This window comes from Carex rostrata, chromosome 26 (genome assembly GCF_964058835.1).
Source record: "Carex rostrata chromosome 26, lpCarRost1.2, whole genome shotgun sequence".
NCBI lineage: Eukaryota > Viridiplantae > Streptophyta > Magnoliopsida > Poales > Cyperaceae > Carex > Carex rostrata.
The window spans coordinates 2,839,542-2,863,431 of NC_135943.1; the positions used below are offsets into that span (position 1 = coordinate 2,839,542).

A 23,890-nucleotide genomic window follows, 5' to 3' on the forward strand; every position below is an offset into this window, starting at 1 on the left:
TTAGATGAAACACAAATCACACTGAACAACAGCTATATACAAATTACATAAATGTTTATTAGAAAGTTCTTAGGCATCATGTTTATATACACATTTATCCCACATAAAATCCCCAAATTAAAAAAGGCCTCGTTTCATGAACCCACCAATTTTTTTTTTTTCTCATTTTTCCCTTGATTTTTTTCTTATCGTCTATATACAATACGTATACAAACAGACTGGGGCCAAATACACTCAAACGGGGAAAATCAAAGAATTTTTTACTACTCACACAAACACCAAAGAAGCATTCAACAATTCAAACTTCTTTTTTTCTCCAAAGCTAGTCATCTGCTACCCACAACATAAAAAAAAGAGATAAATCAGAACATAGAGAAAGGGTGAAATCTCAATAAAAAGAACATGAACCGTCTGATTCAGTCCCATAAAATCAAGAGCGATAAAAGCATACAACTCCACAAATACTAAAGTAACGAAACTGATACAAACTGGTGCTAAACTAGTGGTGACACAATTGTAAGTTGGTAAATGCAAACCCAATCCCGAATTACAGTAGCACCTCACAACTAAACACTTCCAAATTCTGCTAATTTTTTCAATTTGCTTATGCCATATTAAAAAAGGATGTTTTTTTTTTTTTATTTATTGTTTACCTTTTCTAGAAAACCCAATTCTTATAACAAGTCGGGGATACGTAGGTCACTGGCTTCAACGACACCATTATTTACAAGCTGAAGCCGGGCCTCTGACATGGTGTCCCTACCGTTACTATTCACAGCAACAGTCTGGGATCCACTATTTCTGTTATGTACACTGTTGCCTCCATTTTCAGAGTAGCTGTAATCCATTGAACTGCAACTGCTATGTTGCGAGAGTCGACCTATGCCTTCCTCTGACATTGCTGACTTCTGTCGGACAAGCGGGCCATGTGCGTTTGCTCTAGATTAACCAACATACTATAAGAAAAGTGAAGTACTGATAAGGGTATTTTTAGTAATTACAGAGTGTAATATAAGATACCTTGAGTGGTGAAACCGGATCATCTGAAGAGAGTCAAAGACAGGTATCAGGTCTCTTGACCGGGCCTCAATGGTTCGGGTCGGGACCTGTTCTATCTCTATCTCCCCTTCATCAGAAGCTTCTGATTCTTTCTCTGACATCGCTTGAAAGAATATCTGCCAACACTCTAACCATGGTAAGATACTGTTCACCTCAATTCGTCCAATCTTTGATTAGGATAGACTGTTCAATGCGCCTATTTTACATAAATTATGCTATTTTCAGGTAATGTTTACTCGGCTGAGAGCAAGGTTAAAGACATCCATCTTAATTCATTTCATGATAGCATCATAGTGCTATGGAAAATTAATTGATGATAAACATTTTAAAAGAATATAACCTAAACAAAACTATACAATATATAGAGGCATAAGTACCAAATCTCCTGCTCTCAACCAATTTGTGTACTCAACACAGGGCCATGCATGTTTGCTTTTGAGTGTCTTAAGAGTTTGTTTGTGTGTGAATGAGAGAGAGAGAGAGAGAGATACCCCAGATCTAGCCCAAAAAGGAACCTCGACAATATGAGTCTGAAGCTCAACCTCAGAAATGTAGTACAAGTTCCGGGACTCCTCGTTACCAAACTTCCTTGACCCGTCACTCTTTGCTGACCCATTATACATGTTATTCCCATTCCCTCCCTTCTCTTGTTCCCCATAAATGTCGAATATCTCCCCGTGGTCCTGCCGATTCTTCTTGTGACACATGTCCCACTTCTGCAATGCCTCCACAACAAATCGATTCTCAGACCCATTTTCGCTATACTCAGTACGGTGTGGAAAATACTGAATTATACTCCCTGATGGAGAGAAGACAAGAAGATAATCCTTGGCTGTAGAAGAAGTTGTGTTCTTGTAAAATGCTGAGGCAACTGCCCCTGAAATCGAGTTTGTGGGCCCTCCCGTGGCCAGCGAAACTGCACCCTTCAACCCGTTTAAGCCATTGGATCCATTTCGGATCCGACTGATGACAGAGAGGGTGACAGGTGGGCCAGGAGAGGAGAGAGACTTTCGATGGAGGCTGGGAGAGGCGGACACGTGGGGCCCGCGGAACGGTGAGGAGGTGGCAATGTGGTCTATTATAAGGCTATTGTTGTCTGCTTGGTTGGGATCATTTATATAAGAGGTTGAGCAGTAAGGGGAGATGGCAAATAAATGGGAGGTACCACGGGAGCTGCTTATCATTATCCACTCACTGTCATCACTAAAACTTATATCCTTTATCACCTGAAAAGTGTTCATTTAAAACAGCGCAAGTTAGAAACTATAAATAGAGAAGAAAGCAATAATGGTGTAGCCACTTGCTATTGGTTATGTATTTTAATCCTTGAAAGCCCAAACAATTTTAGTATTAGATGGAAAAAACACACAGACATCGTGTGACACAGAATAAATTGAAGTAATCAAATTCCATAATCGGAACAAAAGTTAGTTGACAACTTGCAATAATGATTTGTTCCTGTAATAATTAGAAGATGAAGGATCCACTTGTACCCTTTTTTAGTGACACCGGATTACACCCTACATTTTCAAAGTCCAAACAGTCAATCCAAACTGCTCAACATGAAGGATATATTAAAATGTGCTTGCATATTAAAAAAGGGTGTAAGTGGATCCCTCCTCTAATTAGAAATCATCAATAATTGGCATTTGGACAATCTTCATAAGGCTATTCAATTGAAATCATATGAAATTTTTTATGAGTTTGCTCATTTCCAACAACAAACAATTTGAACTATCTGATGTAATCAGCAAACAACCAAAAGAAGTAGACAGGGACGCACACATCAAAATATTCTAAGTTACAATAAAATAACCTATTCTGTTTTTCTAGATTAAAAGACATTATTTATAACAATTCAATGTTACAATAATACTTACAGCATTAGTGATGCCACGCTGAAGCCGGTAGAGATGGAAGTAGGTCCCACATGCATCAGACTCTGAGTTAGGAGCAGGTGGCATTATTCGAAACACATTAATGTTTCGGCCATGGATCGAAGCTGTCACCAAAAGTGTCCCACTTGGATCAAAGCATAGTGCCGAAATTGGGCTAGTGTGTGCCCGAAATTGCACTATGACTTGCTTGGACTCTATGTCTCTCACTATCACCTGCATATATTTAGTTCCTTATATTTAAAAATAATAACACTCTGATAAGGATCCACAGAATCCAACTAAAATATTAATTTAATAAACCTAGGTTGCCTATCAAAATCGGTAAGTTGTCTTTTGAATTATAGGTGCTTCGAAAATTTTCTTATTAATAAGACAATCTATATTACCAATGTTTTTAGTTCTTTTTTAACATAACAACACTTATCAGCGGTATTTATATATCACGTACCATTCCAGCATTGTCATTATCTGCATGAATCCCAATGTTTTGACCGTTAGCTCTCGGTAAAGAGTTCCCGTTCATACCATTTGAACCTCTACCATTTCTAGGCAAATACTCTGATATCTTCTGATACCCCATATCACCAAGTATCACAATCCCAGCAGCCAGCTGTCGACTAGATTCCTTTGCATAGTGTACCACCAGACTCCCGTTTGGCACTGAACCTGAACCTATACCGGTACCAACTCTGGTACCACTACTAGGAGGGTTTAGAATCTGAGGGCTGACTCGACCTGCATCAGAAACAGTAACAGGGCTACCACTGTATGCTAGCCAACGCGGGCCCACTGCAAGTGGCCCATACCCAATCCCAACAGGGCCAGCTACTGTAGAGGAGATTGGTAATGTAAGGATGGTGTATTCTCTCTCTAGAGTCGTTGAATTAAAGCAGTGTATCTGAAAAAAAAAATGAAAAAAAAATAAAGGAATTCTGATAAATAGTGAGCTATGGGAATAAAATCAAAATTTAATCTCGGAAGGTTTTAATGCCAACTAGACACCGTAATATGCACCAACTACAATTTGAAGTTTATCAAGCAAATAATTGTGCATTCTTAAAAGTGCCCTAACCTACCACAAATAAAAAAATAAATAAAGCAAGTTATAGACTAACAACAGCACCTGTGTAGCCTGAGATACGGCAACCACGCGCGGACTGCACCGAACTGAGTACACAGCCGATCTGAACTTCAACTCATGCACATAATCATGCAATTTAAAAGAATAGAACCGCACAAAAGTGGGAAACAAGCCATCTTCACTTGCAAAATCTTGAGTTCCATCATAACCTTCATCAGAGTTTCCAGCTGAAGATGTACCATCACATGCAACTATTAACAGAGGCCGAGCGTCGGCAAACTGGTCTATGGTTTCATTTGATAGATTAGGGTTGGGGTTCTTTTGAACTTGGAGAAAGGAAACAGGCCCATCGTGGCGGGATGCCAGCTGTCGCACTTCACCAGACTGCTCTACATCCCATACCTGAAAACCAGACTGATATCCCAATAGGAGAACTTGACGGTAAGAGTTTGGGTCAAGCTCTAATTTGTCGAATCCAGCCCAACGCACCTGACAAAAATATTTTAAATTAAACATTACAGAATGTACATCCCTTGCCCCACTCCTCTGGAATACTCCCAAATACTAATGAAATTAGCACATTTAATGTTGCTAAACTAGTTCCATTGTTCTCGGTTTAACAGAGATCTTGATACAGAATATTCCATGTAAGAAATAGTGACATTTTGGGACTGTTTCATAAAATTTGCAAGTTTACTGACAAATACATAAGAAAATAAATGCACTATTGCTAAGTGCTCTCTGCACAACACCCGCCCCCCCCCCCCCAAATCATTACCACAATATCATTTCAGTTTAAAATAATACTTTAGAAAGCATAAGCCTTTATGAGCATTTGGGTTAACAAACATAAGACACCATATTGCAATTAAATAAATAATAAATACATAAAACAATGAAGATAAGGATAACCCACAAAAGCAACAGCCCTTTTCAATTACTTCACATGACTAATAACTTAGATTATGCACTCCACCGAAATAACGCAAAAATTACAAAAAGTAAAGAATCTCAAATTACGAGACGTTATTATTAAATTAAAATGAGCAGAAATTACCTGATCACGTGTTGAATCCTCCGCTGCATTAGCAATTGAAGAAACGATTGATGCACCAGCCGAACGAATTGTTGAAGCGACCGTAGATGCTCCAGAGGAAACAATCCTCACATAACTAGAGAAAGATTTGGCCGAGAGTAGCCCTCTGTTGCTACCATTTCTACCTTTCGCCTCATCGTTTCTCATCCCAATTTCAATTTTAACAGAGGAAACTGGATCAATTCCACGAAATCACAATCCCAAATTTTCTGGTTCCAACAGAAGTGCGAGCTTTCTTCTAATAATCTAAAGAACGACGATTGATGCCAAAAAGGGGCTTCCTTAAATAATACGTTGCTATATCCAGAAAATATTAGATTCCTCTCTAATTAGACATGACTGCTTCGAACTTCTAGTTAAATTTTACACGACCAAAAATATACGACGAGAAAATCAAGCTCGTGTAAGCCCCAATTAGACACGGAAGCAACACCTGTTTCAACTGCTAAAGGATCGGGTAAAAAAAAAATCTCCCTTCTCCTAAAAATAAATTGAATTTTTTCGATTTGGCAGAGTTATTAAGAGAACAGTTTTGTCTGAAAAAGGACTCTCGGTTGGAGAAAAGGGAAGAACTCTCTGGTTGAACTCTAAAAATAATAAAAAAAAAAGTAGGTGGATTGGGGGTCAAGTTGCTTTTTGGTACAATTTTTCCCTTTTTTTGCCCTTTTGATGTTTTGCTTTCTTTCGTAGTTTTACTTGATCTTGTTTGCGAAGTAATGGAAGGGAGGAGATAATCGAAGGGGAAAGGATTATCAGATGGACCTAGTCTACGATAAAAATATGAAGCACTGTGATGGGAATGCGTATCCTCTGCAGTAACTTTAAAAGGAATCTTTTGAGTTAATGAATCTCAACCGTGTGATTTTAAACGGAGCCAATCCGACCACTGCTTATGATATAGAGGGCCTTTTAATATTAGTGCGGATTTAATCTGCACGAATCTTAAAATAGATCGAATAGTTATGTTTCATTAACTCAAAATATTCCCTTTTGAGTTTAATGCAGAGGATACGAATTCACTGTGATGTGGGGCTCGCTTGTTGAACAATACGTGGGATCCACATGTCCTCGAGTTTGTTTGACTACACAAGGTGCATTCTAATTGTTATTCTATAGGAAGTAGAAAAGACAACATGAAGGGAAACTACAGAATGGACCAGGCTTTGTGGTGTGCAGTCGACATGTTGGATATCTAAATCCATTGGCCGGTGAAATACGGTGTAATGAACCAGGTTCATATAAATGTTTTAAGTGAGGGGTGTTGCCGTTTACGTCTGTGTGTCTATCTATCTTCCTCTTTGTTGTCATCTTGTTGTGTCTAAGCCTTCCCTTCCCTCTGTGACCATTGCTTCCTTTGAGACCTTGTTTTGTTTTTATATCTATTATTATTATTTTGCTTTTTATTTCGTTGACCAATAAAAAGGTTCATTTTTATCCATCAAGATGTAGCTTTGTTTGTACAATTTTTAGAGTAAGGCTTGGGTGCTATGGATAGAATAGATAGTATATCGTATAAACTTTAAACTTTGATTTAAGTAGCTCAATAAATTAGTTATATAATAAACTTTTATAATACTAATTTTTACTATTTTTGAAAAAAAATTACTATTTTTTATAATTTGTGAAAGATAGCCAAAAAATAATCTAAAAATCAAAGAAAATTGTCAATATTTTAGACTATTTTTTGCTATCTTTTATAAATCATAAAAAATAGTAAAAAAAAATCTAAATTTTTTTTAAAATTAGTATTCTACAAGTTTATTATATAACCAATTTATTAAACTACTTAAATCGAAATTTGAATTTTATACGATAGATTTTTGAGACCATAGGACTGATGACCTTATGTTATCCATAGCACCCAAGCCTTACTACAATTTTTATACATCTTGTATTATTTTTGTGTCGAGAGTGCTAAAAGTGAACCAATTAAAAGAGAGCTAGACCCGCTACACTAATAGTTACACCGAGGAGCATGTACTTTACAAAAGCACTTACGCTTAAGACTTGAAGCACAAATGATCCGTTTACTTTTTCACTAATGACTAATTATTTATTGAAGTTTACAAATATATAATTATGGCTCGGAACCAATTCAACAAGCAATAATATATTTACCTATTTCATGCGGGAAAAAATAAATAATATATATGATTGCTGTTGAAATAGGTTGCTAGTTTGGCGACATTAAAATATAAAATGAGGGATTTATTCATGATTGTAGGTGTCATATCACTATTAATAGAATTAAATTTTGGATAAAATATGAATTGTTAGAATTTGTATATATCTTCCTTTTATGTGTACATAGAAAGTAACACTGTTATAATTTACTCCATTATAACCATCTTTTTTTTAGAGCTTCCAACTATTTTCTAACTTCCATATTTCAGATTCATCTCTCTAATTATTTTACTATTTATAATAATAAACAATGTTCTCAAACTCCAAAAATAGCAAAAATACCCGTGATAATGAAAAAAAAACATATTTTCTCTGATTTTTCTTTTTGAGTAAAAATGTTTTTATGGTAGAAAAAGAATAATTTTTCTGTCATCTTTCAAGGAATTGGAACTGATGATGTAAGATACACAAATCATGTTATAAATGGTAGAGGATGGTGAGGGGGAAGGAAGAGACGCTAAAAGTCTCAGGACCTGTTCGACTGCTCCTCACAAAATACTGTTCACGTGGGAAAAATAAAATTCACTTAGACTGAATTTTTTTTCCCACGTGAACAGTAAATTTCAGTTCAAAAATTTCATATTCTTATTTCTATTTTCATTCCCACTGTGCAGCCGAACATGCCTTCAGTAAATTGGAAATGAGAAAATTTTATGATGTATAGTAATATTTTGTCATTCACTTACATGTCTATCACAGTAAGTAAAAAAGTTAAATATTTTCTCTCACATTCTGCTAATTTGAAAAATTAACATTTTTTTACACCCATTTAATTCGCATCCTCTGAGATATCTCATATTTTGCATGACTTTTCGGAAAATCTCAACCGTTGTAATACATTCTGTGCGGATCTCAAAGCTCAAATAATACTGGCTTCCTACATCACCCCCGAATAGACACCGGACACGTCGGTCACGCAAAATATGAGATATCTCAGAGGATACACAATCCATTTAGCGTGGCTTGACCCCATTTCTTCTGGGCTTCTGACAGTGGGATCACAAATTCATCTAGATTCATACGCGATCCCATAATAATGTACCAATTTGTCAATTTATGTGGCCCGGAGATTGGCGTCATTGTGAGCACATTTTGGAAACATGGACCACATTTTATCACAGATGTAGCAGTCATGCAATCCTGTTAAGGAAACCCATAAAAAGCCACCAATTCATAGCACCAAATTGGCTAATTTACCTCACTTTTTTTTTTTAATTTCAATCCGGTCCGTTCGTTATAACTAGCATAAATTTTAAAGAAGCACTGCACATTACAGCTTGAGCCTAATTAGTCTGAATTATAATTAGATATTCTGGAGCTAAAACTCGAACTATACATTACCTTCGAAAATCCGATTTGTATCTTCTGAGTTGACTCAAATTTTGAGTTAAGATCTGGACCATTCAATTTAAATTCAAAGTAATATTAAAGGATTATGTGTGTTGTAGGCGTGAGCTGAATTGATCCAAATTTTAATTATACAGTTCAAAAATTAACTCAAACAATACACTAATGTAGAGGATACGGATTCAAAAAATCCGGACTCTAAAAAACCACTGCATTGGATCCGAAATTTTTATTAATACCCAAAAAAATTATAAAATTATAAATTTAGTCACCGGACCTATTTCTTGAAACCGGTTATTTAGTTGTTGGACTAATTTATGAATCCGGTGACTAAATAACTAGAAAGAGAGGCTTGGTGATGTCTGGTTATTTAGTCACCGAAAGGAGCAAATTTAGAGTCTTAACTCTTGAGCGCACTTAAATTTTGATTCTTTTTATTGTTAAAAGAATTTTAGTTTTGGACATGACCGGATGTTGATATATAAAACTAAGATGAGCCTTGTAAGCATTTTATCAATTGTGGTACTAAAGCTCAATAATAGTAGCCCATTGGGCTTTTGGATTTTGGTAGTAATTTTGACATTAAACAATGGAGGAATTTTGTGCATATCACTCAAAAACTATAAAATTACGTATTTCTTCATCTAAATTCTATAATTATGTATTTGATAGTAATTTTGGATGACTTTACATGATATAATATTGTAGCATATTAATTTGTTTGAGATACTTGTTGATAAGCTTTAGTTGGAAACAAAAAAATTCCAATGAAATTTTCTATTCCCCTCTTATCTTTCTCAATTTTTCATCGTTTTAGTATCAACAAATAAACAGATAACAAACAATACCACCTAGAATATTATTACGCTCACGAGTTTAGATGGAGTACAGTTTGTTATGAGTGAGACGGTGGCGAATAAGTCTTAGACAATCCGTAACATGATTGAAGATAATTGCGCAAAGTAGCCAAGATGAAGATCCTTTCAATGATTCTTGGATACTGCTAGATGCATGTCGACAATGCTGTAAATGCATCAGAAGTCAAAACCTTTAACAAACAGAAAACAACCAGAGCATATAATTTGCGTCAGATAGCCAAGATATCATATTCTGTCAATGTAGTGATCAGCTTAGCTAGCTTAGATGGTATTTGGATTTTTTATTTTTTTATTACATAAACCAGAGATTATATTGACATTTATGAACTTATTTATTTTTCACAAACAAAAAATAATATATTTTTCAACTTAGTTATTTATAACTTACTAACTTACCTGATAAATATGACCAAATTATCAGTAGAAAATCCAAAGCAAAATAAACACTAATTAAGGAAATGTCATATTAGTTCTCTCCAATATTTTATTTTAATATATATTTATTTATTGAAATAATTTAGGAATGGTCCTTTTTTACATGAATTAAATAAATGAAGCAATTGCTACAATATAAATAATAAGTGTATCACATAAATATTATGAGTTGTGATTATTTTTCACACAAATTTGTCATTCAAAACAAAGAATATCTCACATGAATCTTGCCACAGTTATACTTCATGCAAAAAGGTATCTCACAGAAATCACGCTACAATATTATATCATGTAAAAGATATCTATTGTTAATCATGCAAAATTACATAGTATTTAAATCATTATTCATAGAGAGTAATTTGAAAGGGATTTAATATTCATACTTTTGATGACCAAATGTGTTCTTTTTTTAATCAATAATTTAATTTTAATCGACCAGTGTGGAATTGAATAAAAAAGTTCGCAAGTGTGAAACTAAAAATAGTGAAGAATTAAATAAACTTTGTGTTGTATACACAATTAATATAAAAAAAAAAAATCAATCAAGGCAATATGCGTTGTTTGTTTTCTTGAATGTCCAAATACCCAAAATGCCCCAGTGTACAAATTAAATAAACTCGCGCGAACCATTAATTTGTTAATGGGCTGACCATGTTAAATATCATTACAACCTTTAAAAAAAAAAAATAACACCCAAACCTAATAAAAATAATTAGCACAACCTAGATGGTACCACTAGTACCAATCACACGAAAATAAACACAATAATTTTTCAAGTTTATCGTTTTGAAAAATCTGGAACTGCCTAAATAATTAGTACTTGTAGCTAAACTTCCAATATTAATATTAGGAGGATTCAAATGTCTCATCGTGCTTCATATTTTATATTTCTGTTTTTAAAGTTCATATCCATATTAAAATATGCTCGGAGACCAAATTTAATATATTTTGTGAAAATTATTTACTATTTTTTAAAATAGATACAAAATCAATTTTTTGGATGATCCAAATACAATGATTTTGTATCTATTTTAAAAAATAGTAAATAATTTTGACAAAATATATTAAATTTTGTCTCAAAGCATATTTTAATATGGATATCTAGTTGAGCAGATCAAATTGACAGTTTTGGCTGAAAATATAGATATAAAATGTGAGGCACAATGAAGGATGAAAGTTACGAGGCATTCAAACCCTTTTCATTAATTATTTAATGATTTATAAAATGTCCTTGTAGCTAAAATGAGTCACATTATAGGGTAAAATATAAATATAACCAAATTAATTTCAACCTCTATGGAAAAATGTCTATCATGTATACCCGTGATAATGAGAAAAAATAACACATTTAATTTGATATCTTTTTCCTTTTTTGGGTTCTCTGTCATCCCTGAAGAAATTGGAAATGATGATGCAAAACGAAGATAGTGAAATTAAAATGGTACTAAGCCTCTTTAATAAATTAAAAATTAATTTTATTCATTAAACTTTATACTTTTTACACGCATTAATATTTTTTAACCTCATTACAAAACACAATCTATCAATCTCAAGTTTCTGATTTTGCTTTTGAATAGCCTAGAAACTCTACATGTGAATGTTGCTTCTTTTAGGCTTCTGGCAGTGGGAACATAATTCATCAAGAGATGTAGATTCATACACGATCTCTTAATTATGTGCCAATCGGTCAAATCCAAAGAGGCTCATAAATTTGTGTCATTGTGACTTGTGAGCACATGTTAGAAACATGGACCACATATTATCATGGATACAAATATGCTGTGATTTTTTGGAATCACAAACCCTGATTCTAAATCCATCCATTCATTTGTTTGGAGATTCGTACATAAAAAAATAAGTATTGTTGAGATTCATGCATTCTAAAAAAATGAAGAGAGAGATTTGGAATTGCATGATCGTGTGATTCCCTTAGAATCACAGCAGATTTATTTTCATATTATCATATATGCATGTAGCAGTAGAGTGCGTATTCTCTGAGATATCTCATATTTTGCGTGGCCGACGTGTCCGGTGCCTATTCGGGGGAGGCGTAGGGGGCCAGTATTATTTGAGCTTTGAGATTATTCGTGCAGAACGTATTTCAACGGTTGATTTTCCAATGAGTCACGCAAAATATGAAATATCTCAGAGGATTTGAAATCGTAGCAGTAGCAGTGATGTAAATCATGTCAAGGAAACCTATAGAAGCCACTGCATTGGGCTGTACGGATTCCATGCCTCAGCAATAGGTCAAATCTCTTTAGCCACTATTTATGATTCTTTTTTTCATGGTTAAAATATTTTTTTAGTTTTGGACACAACCGGATGTTGATATAAAATTTGCTTGATTTTACACTCATTCTTAATTACAAGCATGATATTCTGTCAGTAATCTTTAAAGCTGATATACATAAGACATGTTGACACCATAATTTTTTAATGTATTTCAAGCATTGATAGTAAAAAATTAAGAATGATGGTCCATAAAATCACTTGATCTGATATTCTGTCAACAAACCTTGATTGTTTAATGTATTTCAAGCATTGATTTACAATTAGATAGTTACGAGAGAAATCATGGAAATAAATCTGCTGTGATTCTAAAGGGATCGCAGGACTATGTGATTCCAAATCTAACCTTTCATTTTTTGAAATGAACAAATCTCAACAACACTTATTTTTTATTCACAGATCTCTAGACAATAACAGGATCCTGCGATCCCTTTAGAATATTTATTTCCAGAAATCATACCATGCAATTGTGCATCATACTACCGAACTAAAATAGCCAATCAAATTTGCTCTCCATCTTCATATTAGGAACTCCATTTTTAGTGGGTGAAAAAATAACATACTACTAATAATAAAAAAAGTAAGGCTTAAGGAAAAGTCTAAATAAAGAGGTACCATTTATATATAATATCGGTCTAGATCTTCTATATATACTTATATGATTATATCTAGCTTAATAAGCTGGAAATAAAGAATTCCAATCAAATTTTCATATTTCTTGTCTTTCTCAATACCATATCGAAGAATATGATTACGCTCACGAGCTCCGATGGAGTCCAGTTTGACGTAAGGAAAGAGGTGGCGATGGAGTCTCAAATAATCCGTGACATGATCCAAGATGACTGCGTCATGACCAACATACCAATAGCCAACGTCAAGCAGAAGATTCTTTCAATGGTGCTCGAGTACTGCCAGATGCATGTCGAGAAAGCTGAGATGGAAGCGAATGCATCGAAATCTCAGACAACAGCAGGAGAAGAGAGCTCCTCTAATAAAAAGGATCTCAAGGACTGGGACAAGGAGTTCATCAATGTCGACCTCGACACGCTTTATGATCTCATTTTAGCAGCCAACTATCTCAACATTAGCGGGTTGCTCAATCTCACAACACAAGCCGTTGCTGATATCATAAAGGGAAAAACAGTCGAAGAGATTCGGGCGACGTTCAATATCAAAAATGACTTCACACCAGAAGAAGAAGAGGCGATTCGCAAGGAACACCCATGGGCTTTCGAGTGAAAAAAAAAATTCAAATTTCAGAAAGACTTGTTAAATTAGGAAGTAATTTAGTACCATATTTTTTTTGATTGAAAGCCCTTGGACAAATTTAGTACCATATAGAAGAAGAAGAGGAGGAATCTATTTTAAAATATTATTTTTTATGTTAAGAACGATGTGTTGTAGGCATTTTTTACATCTTACTTTTCTATTTTATTTGCTAGCGTACCTAATTTCTATTTATGTTTGTCCTTATTTTTATCCGGCTATCTGATCCTAATCCAGTACCAAACTGATATCGATCCAGAATTGGTTAATTTGAATAAAATATGGTTTAAAAAATATAACAGTACCAAACTGATATCGATCCAGAATTGGTTAATTTGAATAAAATATGGTTTAAAAAATATAACTAGTTAAAATATGGATATGATTACGAAATTAATAAAATATCCAATTTATATTTGAACTGGAACTGATATTGTAATGCAGTGTTATTAAAAATCGTACAAAATTGGACCCGGTCACCAGTCTGATTCAGTTGTGTTAAAATATCGAAGTTATTAGCTAGACTACATAAAACCGACTTAGCTGACTGGGACTTTAAAAAAATCGTTGATAAAAACAGGACAAAAGACCCGTTTGAAATCATATTTCATAAGACTTGCGGTTTCTTCAAGATTTTTTTCATTTTCTTAGTTTCTCTTCACACGCTAAGATGAAAACTTCTGATTTGCCTCTCCTTTCTCCTTGAATATCATATTTGTTCTCTCCAATTTCATTTCTTCACACACTAGGATTTTGATCAATCTCATTCTCAATTCTCAAGGCTTAGATTATTGAAACAGAAGCACAAAAGAACCTGCAAAAATCAAATATTGTAAGTAATCTCTTGTAATTATTAAATTCGAATTTGTAAATATATACTTGAAAGACCTGAAGTTTTGAGTTGATTTTATTAAATAAATCAATGCATTACAGGTGTTCACTACTACAAAAAAACTATTTTATATCGGTTAGAATCGCGTTCCTTCATTGGGTTCTGGACCAATGCATATCGCCCCGATAGGAAATCCACAGATATAGGCCATCGTCAAAAACTGATGGCGTTATGCACCAACGCCATCTGTTGAAAAATTAGGGACCGATGGAAGTAATAATTTTCCTGTTGTTAAATAAGTTGTTTAATGTAGAACACCATTAGATCTACTTTGTAATGAACCGATAGCGATCCTACATACGGCGTTTGATATTTGATGCCGTTAAGTGTCTAATGCCATCTGTTACTAACTAATTTTGAGACGTTGGTAATTTATGAGAATATATTTTTTAATTGTGCTTTTATTAGGGTGAAGCCGTACGTGTGTGTGTGTGTGTGTATCCATCCATTTATATTTAAAACACGCAATAGTAGGTACCAATCAACAATTAACAAATAATATAAAACCATGCAAGCTAATATGAATAGAAAATTAATATAAACATAAACAACCAATTGTATCATATATATAATTAATACATGCAAGTTGTATTCAACTCATAAAAGAGTAGTTACAAAATTAAGGACCCCCCTAGCTAGATATCACTGATAACAAAATTCAAAACATGGTTGTTGTTCCTAAACATGCACATATTAATCATCATCACTAATAACAAAATCCAAAACATGATTGCTTTACCTAGCTAAACAGAGATTAATTAATCATCAACAGAAGGAGAATAATCCTTGCCCTCAGGTGCTTAAAGAGATGTTACTATATAAGCACCTCATATGAGGCACAAGAGGAGCAAGCTTAATCTTCACTTGTTGTGCCTTCTCCACCTTGATCTCCACCTCTTGTGTTTGCTCCTCTCGTACCTCATCTGCCTCTTGTGGTTGCTCCTCTCGTGCTTCCTCCTCTACATAATACAAATATACATCTAATTAACATACCATAAAACTATTCCTATCTAACATAATTTACTAAAATAAAACTTTACAAGTAATAGCTAAGGTTGCGGCGAAGGAAAATGCACCTGTCGTCAGCTTGATTTTTTTGTTGTGGTGTAGCTCAGTCTCTTCATCCTCCCCCCCCCCCCCCCCCCCCCCCAACCTGCATTTGTGCTTCTTGAAACCCGTTTAGTACAATAGCTACCAATAGAGTCATCAAATAGGAAATAGATCGTTGAGCCTCCTCTCGTGATCCAGCAGGTGTTCCATACTCATAATGAACTCCTTCATTACTAGTAGCAGGAGCTTCACCTGAAATTGGAACAAAAGTTAACCTGATAGCCACTACCAGGGTTTCAAAAAAGAAATTGGAACAAAAGACAAGTGAATATGTATAATGAAAAAGTAACAATGAATATTTTTTGTAAAATTGAAACATAATACAAATGATTAAACTTATTACCTTTTCCTGATACAACCTCCTCGGGTTTTTCCTCCAATATCACGTTGAACTTGTCTATATCAGTCACTACATATCATTAATTAATAAGCATTACCATTATGTTATAATTTAGATAACCATGAGAAGGAGATATACATTAATTAGATAAATGAAGCAATTCACATGGGAATTCGAGATGTAGGTCATCAATTATATCGGACCGCTCATCTTCATATATGAGTTCCAAAAATAGTAACTCATCTTGATAGATTTGTGATCCGAAATAATTGATAACCTGAATCTCCACCCAATTGTTAACTGTGAAAGGGAGTACTACTCACAGATTTGAACTCAAACCTTAACCTTTGTGGTTATTGAAATGATAGACTAAATATTTGATCTAAATCCTTCATGTGGTTGAACTGAAAGGTTCAATAATCCCTTAAAATTGCATTCTTGGGTTATTGAACCTTCAAGTCCATCTACAAAGAAGGACAGATCAACATGCACCAAACCACAATATAAGCTATTTCTCTCTTCCTCTCTATAAAACCCAATTAAATCTAAATATAAGCCTAAGGTCAAGAAACTTAAAACCAAAACTAAAAATAGAAACTTAAAACTAAAACTAAAACTAAAAATCAAAACCCTATATTATGACGTACGTATCTCAGAAAAAGTAAAACTCAAAACATAAAATTAAAAAAATATCAAAATATCTGTAAAAAAAAACTCTAAGACTTTAAACACAAAAAATCATAAACCTAACCCGACCTAAGGTTAGAAAAAAAAATCAAAACTTAAAACTAAAAATAAAAAATAAAAAATTGCTAGACCTCAACCTAAACCTAAACCCAAAATCCCTTAAAAATAAACCTAAACCTAATCAAAGAACTAAGCTCAGAAAAAAAATTGAAACTAATTTTTTTAAATATATCAACATTAATTACAGTAACCCTCTAATAAACTTTACCCCCTACAAAACCCCCTAAAATCTAAGCAATATATAACAGAAAAACACTACAGTAAGATCTAGACCTAGGTATTTAATATATATCAGTAAAAAGCACTAGAAATTAAAACACTACATAAAAATTTAGTAAGATCGCTACCTATGTACACAGAGAGTGCTAGCGAGGAACCTTAGGACTTAGATGAGAGAGAGAGCTCAGATGGCGGCTCGTTATTCCTAGTGAGATAGAGTAAAGTTGCAAAATTTGAAATTGAGGGAGATGGAACGATCCAAAGTAAATATATATTATTCTTTTAGGTTACAAATTATAAAATATAATAATTAATTTGTTTTATTGTTGGATTGTAACCGATGGCGATGTTAAACGAAAAGTCAGGACGTGGCTTTGGAAATCGCATACTTCAATTATAATAAATGTTATGCAAAGTTAGCCTAAAGTATTGCGGATTTTGTGTTGTTAACTGGATGGTCCAATCTGTAATTATTTGAGTTAATATTCGTGCTATCTCAGATTTGACTTTTGGATTTGAACTTGAACTTTTATGTTACTTTATATAGATTCATGCTCTTAATAAATACCCGACAAATCATATATGGGTATATAGATGCATGCACTTAATTAATTAAAGCATCTCTTATATGTTGTGTGTACATATATTATGGATGATTAGGAAATGTAATTGAACAGAAAAATTATTGTTACAAATTCATCATTGTTATTACTATTACTAATTAATTAATGAACACAAAAATTGCGTCACACAGTGATCACCATCGAGAAGATGAAACCACTAATAAGTGATCACCATCGGTTCAAGCATAAGTCGATGGCGTTAATTAAATAATATATATATATATATATATATATATATATAGAGTGGCTAAGCTCAAATCGTTTGTTCCTGGGCTCAGGAACAAACGATTGGGTTCTCTAATTTTCGAAGTTCAAACGGCCGATCCAAACCGTTAGATGTTTAATCTATATTAAAATGTGCTTGGAGACAAAATTTTATATTTTTTGGAATTTTTTTACTATTTATTAAGAGGGTTTGAAAGTCGCTGTTTTTTTATGGTGCAAAATTTTAATAAAAACAGCAACTTTCAAACCCTCTTAATAAATAGTAAAAAAATTCCAAAAAATATGAAATTTTGTCTCCAAGCACATTTTAATATAGATTAAACATCTAACGGTTTGGATCGGCCGTTTGAACTTCGGAAATTGGAGAACCCAATCGTTTGTTCCTGAGCCCAGGAACAAACGATTTGAGCTTAGCCATTCTCTCTCTATATATATATAGCTAGGCTACGGTGAGTTGCGAAGTAAAGCGACTATTTTACTTCACGCTCATATTTTGCGATTTTAAAGTTCAAAACGTCGATCCGAACCGTTCATCTTGTTCTTCATATTGAAATGTGTTTGGAGACCAAATTTTACATTTTTTGGAATTTTTTTACTATTTATTAAGCAATTTTGAAAGTCGCTGATCTGATGGTCCAGAAAATTTTACTGTTTTTTACTGTTCACAGCAAAACAGCAATTTTAAAAAATGCTTAATAAATAGTAAAAAATTTCAAAAAATGTAAAATTTGGTCTCCAAGCACATTTCAATATGGATTAAATATCTAACGGTTCGGATCGGTAATTTGGACTTTCAAAATAAAAATACAGCGTGAAGTAGAAACGCGTTTTACTTCGCAACTCACAGTAGACTACCTATATATATATATATATATATAGTTAGGCTGGGGTGCTATGGATAGCATAGTGGCCTCTATGCTACGGCTCAATATTCGAGTTTTCAAAATCCAAACGGTCGATCCGAACCGTTCATCTTATTCTCCATATTAATATCTGCTTGGAGACCAAATTTTATAATTTTCTGAATTTTTTTACTATTTATTAAGCCACTTTGAAAATCGCTAATCCAACGGTTTTACTGTTTTGTGCAGCCACCGTTGGATCAACAATTTTGTAAAATACTTAATAAATAGTAAAAATATTCAGAAAAATGTAAAATTTGGTCTCCAAGCAGATATTAATATGGAGAATAAGATGAACGGTTCGGATCGACCGTTTGGATTTTGAAAACTCGAATATTGAGCCGTAGCATAGAGGCCACTATGCTATCCATAGCACCCCAGCCTAACTCTATATATATATATATATATATATATATATATATATATATATATATAGTAAGGCTACGCTACTTCGCGAATTAAACGGATTGTTTTAATTCGCGCTCATATCTCTAGTTTCGAAGTCCAAATAGCCGATTCAAACCGTTAGATGTTTAATCTATATTAAAATGTGCTTGGATACCAAATTTTATATTTTTTGGAATTTTTTTACTATTTATTAATATGGTTTGAAAATCGGTATTTTTTTATGGTGCCGAATTTTAATAAATATATATATTAAAGAAGCGAAACCCAACCAAAGGTATATGAAATTTTGTAGTTTACAAAATGACCGTTTGATATGTAACTGTGTGATTTAATATTTGCGCTATCTCACATGCAATGGTTGGATCTAAATTCAAACCGTGCGTTACTTGAGAAGGTTTAATTTCTGATGGATATGGTTGTCTAATCAAAATTAAAGTCACTCCAGCACTCTTCGTCTTTCTTCATTTATTGTGTTGTGATCGATCACCTACATCTTCCAGAGCTCTCTTCTCACTAGTTCCTCTTTGCAATAATGAGCGACTACATAAGTTTTTTGTCCGATGATATACTTCTCAAAATCTTAGAGCGGCTCAAGACCGGAGAGGTGGTGCGTACGTGTGTATTGGTGAAGAGGTGGATCAACCTGTGCACCTCTTTACCCATCCTCGAAATTTGGTTCAGGAATTCTAATACAAAACCTACCGTGGAAGGGATCATTTCTCTACTTCACAAGATTAAGGATATTTACATTCTGGAGATTTTCCCCAGATGCCATCTGTGCCGTGTATGCACACCTATATATATAGCTTGATCGTATCATTTTTACAATTAATTAGAGGAGGGACTAGTTACACCATTATATTTTATGGTCACACATCTTGACACCATATTTTTATAAGTTATTTTTGCGATTTTAAAATTTAAATATTCGATCCAAATCGTTCAACGTGATGTCCATATTAAAATGTGCTTGGAGACCAAATTTTACATTTTTTGGAAATTTATTAATATTTATTTAGAATTTTTTAAAATTATTGTTTTTCAAAGGTTCAAAATTGCCACACATCTTAATAAATACTAAAACAAATCCAAAAAAATGTAAAATTTGGTCTCCAAGCACATTTTAGTATGGAGATCATTTTGAACGGTTCGGATTGTCTGTTTAGATTTTAAAATTACAAAAATGATAGTATCTACATCCCGGAAACTATTAGAGTTTCTAATTTGATGTGATAGTTTCGAATTCAGTTTCAGAGATGTTACATAATTTCTTATTTAGAAACTCTGTAGTAAAGTTTCTTATTAAGAAACTGTTTATAAACTCCACACTGACTAAATGATTGGCTCAAATTATTTCTCCTTCTTAATTTGTTGCTGATGTGGCTTAAAAGAAACTCTAAAATTAGTTTCAAAGATATAAAAGTTACAAACTTTAGAGGCCTTAATTTCTACAAAGTGGTTAACAGTTATTTAATTAGAAACTCTGTTTAGGGATGTAGACTTATAAAAATGTGGTGTTAACCAAGATGTGTCACACAATAAAATGGTGTAATTAGATCCCTCCTCAATTCATTAATGTAATTCTATACATAGGTTATTCTGACTTGTGTTTAATTGTATATAAATTTTATATTAATTCAAAACATGTGTAGGATCTGTTAACACAGAAGTTGCCGGAAATACAACCCAGATTTGAAAACTTGACGGTTCTCACTGTTGCCCTGTGTTTTTATTCATATCTTGAAATGCAATATTAGATCATAGAGACCTGTCCAAAGCTGACAAAGCTTGTACTAGTAGTTGTAAATCCCCTATTATCTTGCCATATAGAGACACTATAGTGCTCCAAACACCTTCAATTAGAGTGTTGTATTAGGGTTGTAAATCCTCTACTAGAGTGCTCCAAACACCTTCAATTGGAGTGTTTTATTAGGATTGTAAATGACTTATTATATTGTAATATACACAACTAGAGTGCTCCGAACACCTTAAATTGGACTGTTGTATTAGGGTTGTAAATGTCCTATTAACATGCCATATAAAGACACCACAAGAGTGCTCCAAACACGTTCAATTGGAGTGTTGTATTTGGGCTGTAAATGACTTATTATATTGTAATATAGAGACACTAATAGAGTGCTCCAAACACCTTCAATTGGAGTGTTGTATTTGGGTAGTAAATGCCCTATTATCTAGCAATATAGAGACACTACTAAAGTGCTCCAAACACCTTTAATCAAGTGTTGTATTAGGGTTGTAAATCTCCTATTATCTTGCCATCTTGAGACACTACAAGTGTGTTCTAAACACAATCAATTGGAGTGTTGTATTAGGGTTGTAAATGCCCTATTATCTTGCTATATAGAGACACTACTACAGTGCTCCAAACACGTTCAATTCGAGTGTCGTATTAGGCTTGTAAATGCTCCATTATCTTGCCATCTGGAGACACTACTAGAGTGCTGCAAACTCGATCAGTTCGAGTGTTGTTTTAGAGTTATAAATGCGCGATTATCTTGCTATATCAAGACACTACTAGAGTGCTCCAAACACCTTCATTTGGAGTGTCATATTAGGGTTGTAAATGCCTTATTATATTGCAATATACAGACATAACTAGAGTGCTCCGAACACCTTCAATTGGAGTGTTGTATTAGGGTTGTAAATGCCCTATTACCATGCCATCTGGAGACACTACTTGAGTTCTCCAAACACCTTCTGTTGGAGTGTTGTTTTAGGGTTGCAAATGCCCTATTATAATGTCTTATAAAGACACTACTAGAGTGCTCCAAACACCTTCAATTGGAATGTTGTATTAGGGTTGTAAATGTCCCATTATCTTGACATCTAGAGACACTACTAGAGTACTGCAAACTCCATCAGTTGGAGTGTTGTTTTAGAGTTATAAATACGTGATTATCTTGCTATATAAAAACACTACTAGAGTGCTCCAAACACATTCAATTAGAGTGTTGTATTGGGGTTGTAAATCCCCTATTATCTTGCCATATAGAGACACTATTATAGTGCTCCAAACACCTTCAATTGGAGTGTTGTATTAGGGTTGTAAATGACTAATTATATTATAATATAGAGACACAACTAGAGTGCTCCGAACAACTTAAATTGGAGTGTTATATTAGGGTTGTAAATGCCCTATTACCATGCCATATAAGGACACCACAAGAGTGTCCCAAACACCTTCAATTGGAGTGTTGTATCAGGGTTGTAAATGCCCTATTATCGTCCCATCTGGAGACACTACTTGAGTGCTCCAAACACCTACAGTTGGAGTGTTGTTTTAGGGTTGTAAATGTCATATTATATTGCCTTCTAAAGACACTACTAGAGTGCTCCAAACACCTTCAATTGGAGTGTTGTATTAGGGTTGTAAATGCCCCATTATCATGACATCTGGAGATCCTACTAGAGTGCTGCAAACTCCATCAGTTGGAGTGTAGTTTTAGAGTTATAAATGCGCGATTATCTTGCTATATAAAGATACTACTAGGGTTGTAAATGCCCTATTATGTTCCCATCTGGAGAAACTACTAGAGTGCTGCAAACTACATTAGTTGAAGTGTTGTATTAGGGTTATAAATGCCCTATTATCATGCCATATAGGGACATTACTAGAGTGCTCCAAACATCTTTAATTGGACTGTTGTATTAGGGTTGTAAATCTCCGATTATCTTGCAATATAGAGCCACCACAAGTGTGTCCAAACTCGTTCAACTGGGTGTTTTTATTAGGGTTGTAAATGCCTTATTATCTTCCCATCTAGAAACACTACTTGAGTGCTCCAAACTCCTTCAATTAGAGTGTTGTATTAGGGTTGTAAATCCCCTATTATCTTGCCATATGTGACACTATTATAGTGCTTCAAACACCTTCAATTAGAGTGTTGTATTTGGGTTGTAAATGATTTATTATATTGTAATACATAGACACAACTACAGTGCTCGGAACACCTTAAATTGGAATGTTGTATTAGGGATGTAAATGCCCTATGACCATGCCATATAAAGACACAACATGAGTGCTCCAAACACATTCAATAGGAGTGTCATATTAGGGTTATAAATGCTCTATTATATTGTAATACAGAGATACTAATAGAGTGTTCCAAACACCTTCAATTGGAGTGTTGTATTTGGGTTGTAAATGACTTATTATATTGTAATATAGAGACACTAATAGAGTGCTCCAAACACCTTCAATTGGAGTGTTGTATTTCGGTAGTAAATGCCCTATTATCTAGCAATATAGAGACACTACTAAAGTGCTCCAAACACCTTTAATTCAAGTGTTGTATTAGGGTTGTAAATCTCCTATTATCTTACTTTCTGGAGACACTACTGTAGTTCTCCAAACACGTTCAGTTGGAGTGTTGTTTTAGGGTTGCAAAGGTCCTATTATATTGCCTTATAAAGACACTACTAGAGTGCTCCAAACACCTTCAATTGGAGTGTTGTATAGGGTTGTAAATGTCCCATTCTCTTGACATCTGGAGACACTACTAGAGTGCTGCAAACTCCATCAGTTGGAGGGTTGTTTTTGAGTTATAAATAAGCGATTATATTGCTATATAAAAACACTATTAGAGTGCTCCAAACACCTTCAATTAGAGTGTAGTATTAGGGTTGTAAATCCCCTATTATCTTGCCATAGAGACACTATTATAGTGCTCCAAACACCTTCAATTGGAGTGTTGTATTAGGGTTGTAAATGACTTATTATATTGTAATATAGAGACAAAAATAGAGGGCTCCAAACACCTTCAATTGGAGTGTTGTATTTGGATAGTAAATGCCCTATTATCTAGCAATATAGAGACACTACTAAAGTGCTCCAAACACCTTTAATTCAAGTGTTGTATTAGGGTTG

The 23,890-nt window shown here is 33.9% G+C and overlaps 1 protein-coding gene and 1 pseudogene across 7 annotated transcripts; one reads left to right on the forward strand and one right to left on the reverse strand.

The window, feature by feature from the left end:
• Positions 1-5,888, reverse strand: LOC144544631 (autophagy-related protein 18f-like). Of its 7 annotated transcripts, none has more exons than XR_013508275.1 (8): positions 5,096-5,885; positions 4,081-4,527; positions 3,406-3,855; positions 2,940-3,170; positions 1,551-2,285; positions 1,021-1,203; positions 654-939; positions 1-330 (listed from the first exon to the last, which is right to left on the reverse strand). XR_013508275.1 is itself a non-coding variant. In XM_078293173.1 (8 exons), the coding sequence occupies exons 1-7, from the start codon at positions 5,279-5,281 to the stop codon at positions 675-677; spliced, it is 2,469 nt and encodes an 822-aa protein (XP_078149299.1). In that variant the 5' UTR covers positions 5,282-5,888; the 3' UTR covers positions 1-330; positions 654-674. The 7 variants fall into 7 exon arrangements, 4 of the variants coding, with proteins under 4 accessions (XP_078149299.1, XP_078149301.1, XP_078149297.1 ...); XR_013508276.1 differs by having other exon boundaries at positions 1-333; XR_013508277.1 differs by having other exon boundaries at positions 1,021-1,255.
• Positions 5,889-12,978: 7,090 nt separating this feature from the next.
• On the forward strand, positions 12,979-13,612 carry LOC144544439 (SKP1-like protein 1B pseudogene; annotated as a pseudogene).
• Positions 13,613-23,890: the final 10,278 nt, after the last annotated feature.

Bases quoted from the DNA above. Each gene is read 5' to 3' on its own strand.
- LOC144544631 (XM_078293171.1), bottom strand. From the start codon at position 5,281: ATGAGAAACGATGAGGCGAAAGGTAGAAATGGTAGCAACAGAGGGCTA. The intron at 4,528-5,095 runs GTAATTTCTGCT...TATTTTTGTCAG, and splicing joins AGGATTCAACACGTGATCAG to GTGCGTTGGGCTGGATTCGA. The intron at 940-1,020 runs GTATCTTATATT...TGGTTAATCTAG, and splicing joins ATCCGGTTTCACCACTCAAG to AGCAAACGCACATGGCCCGC.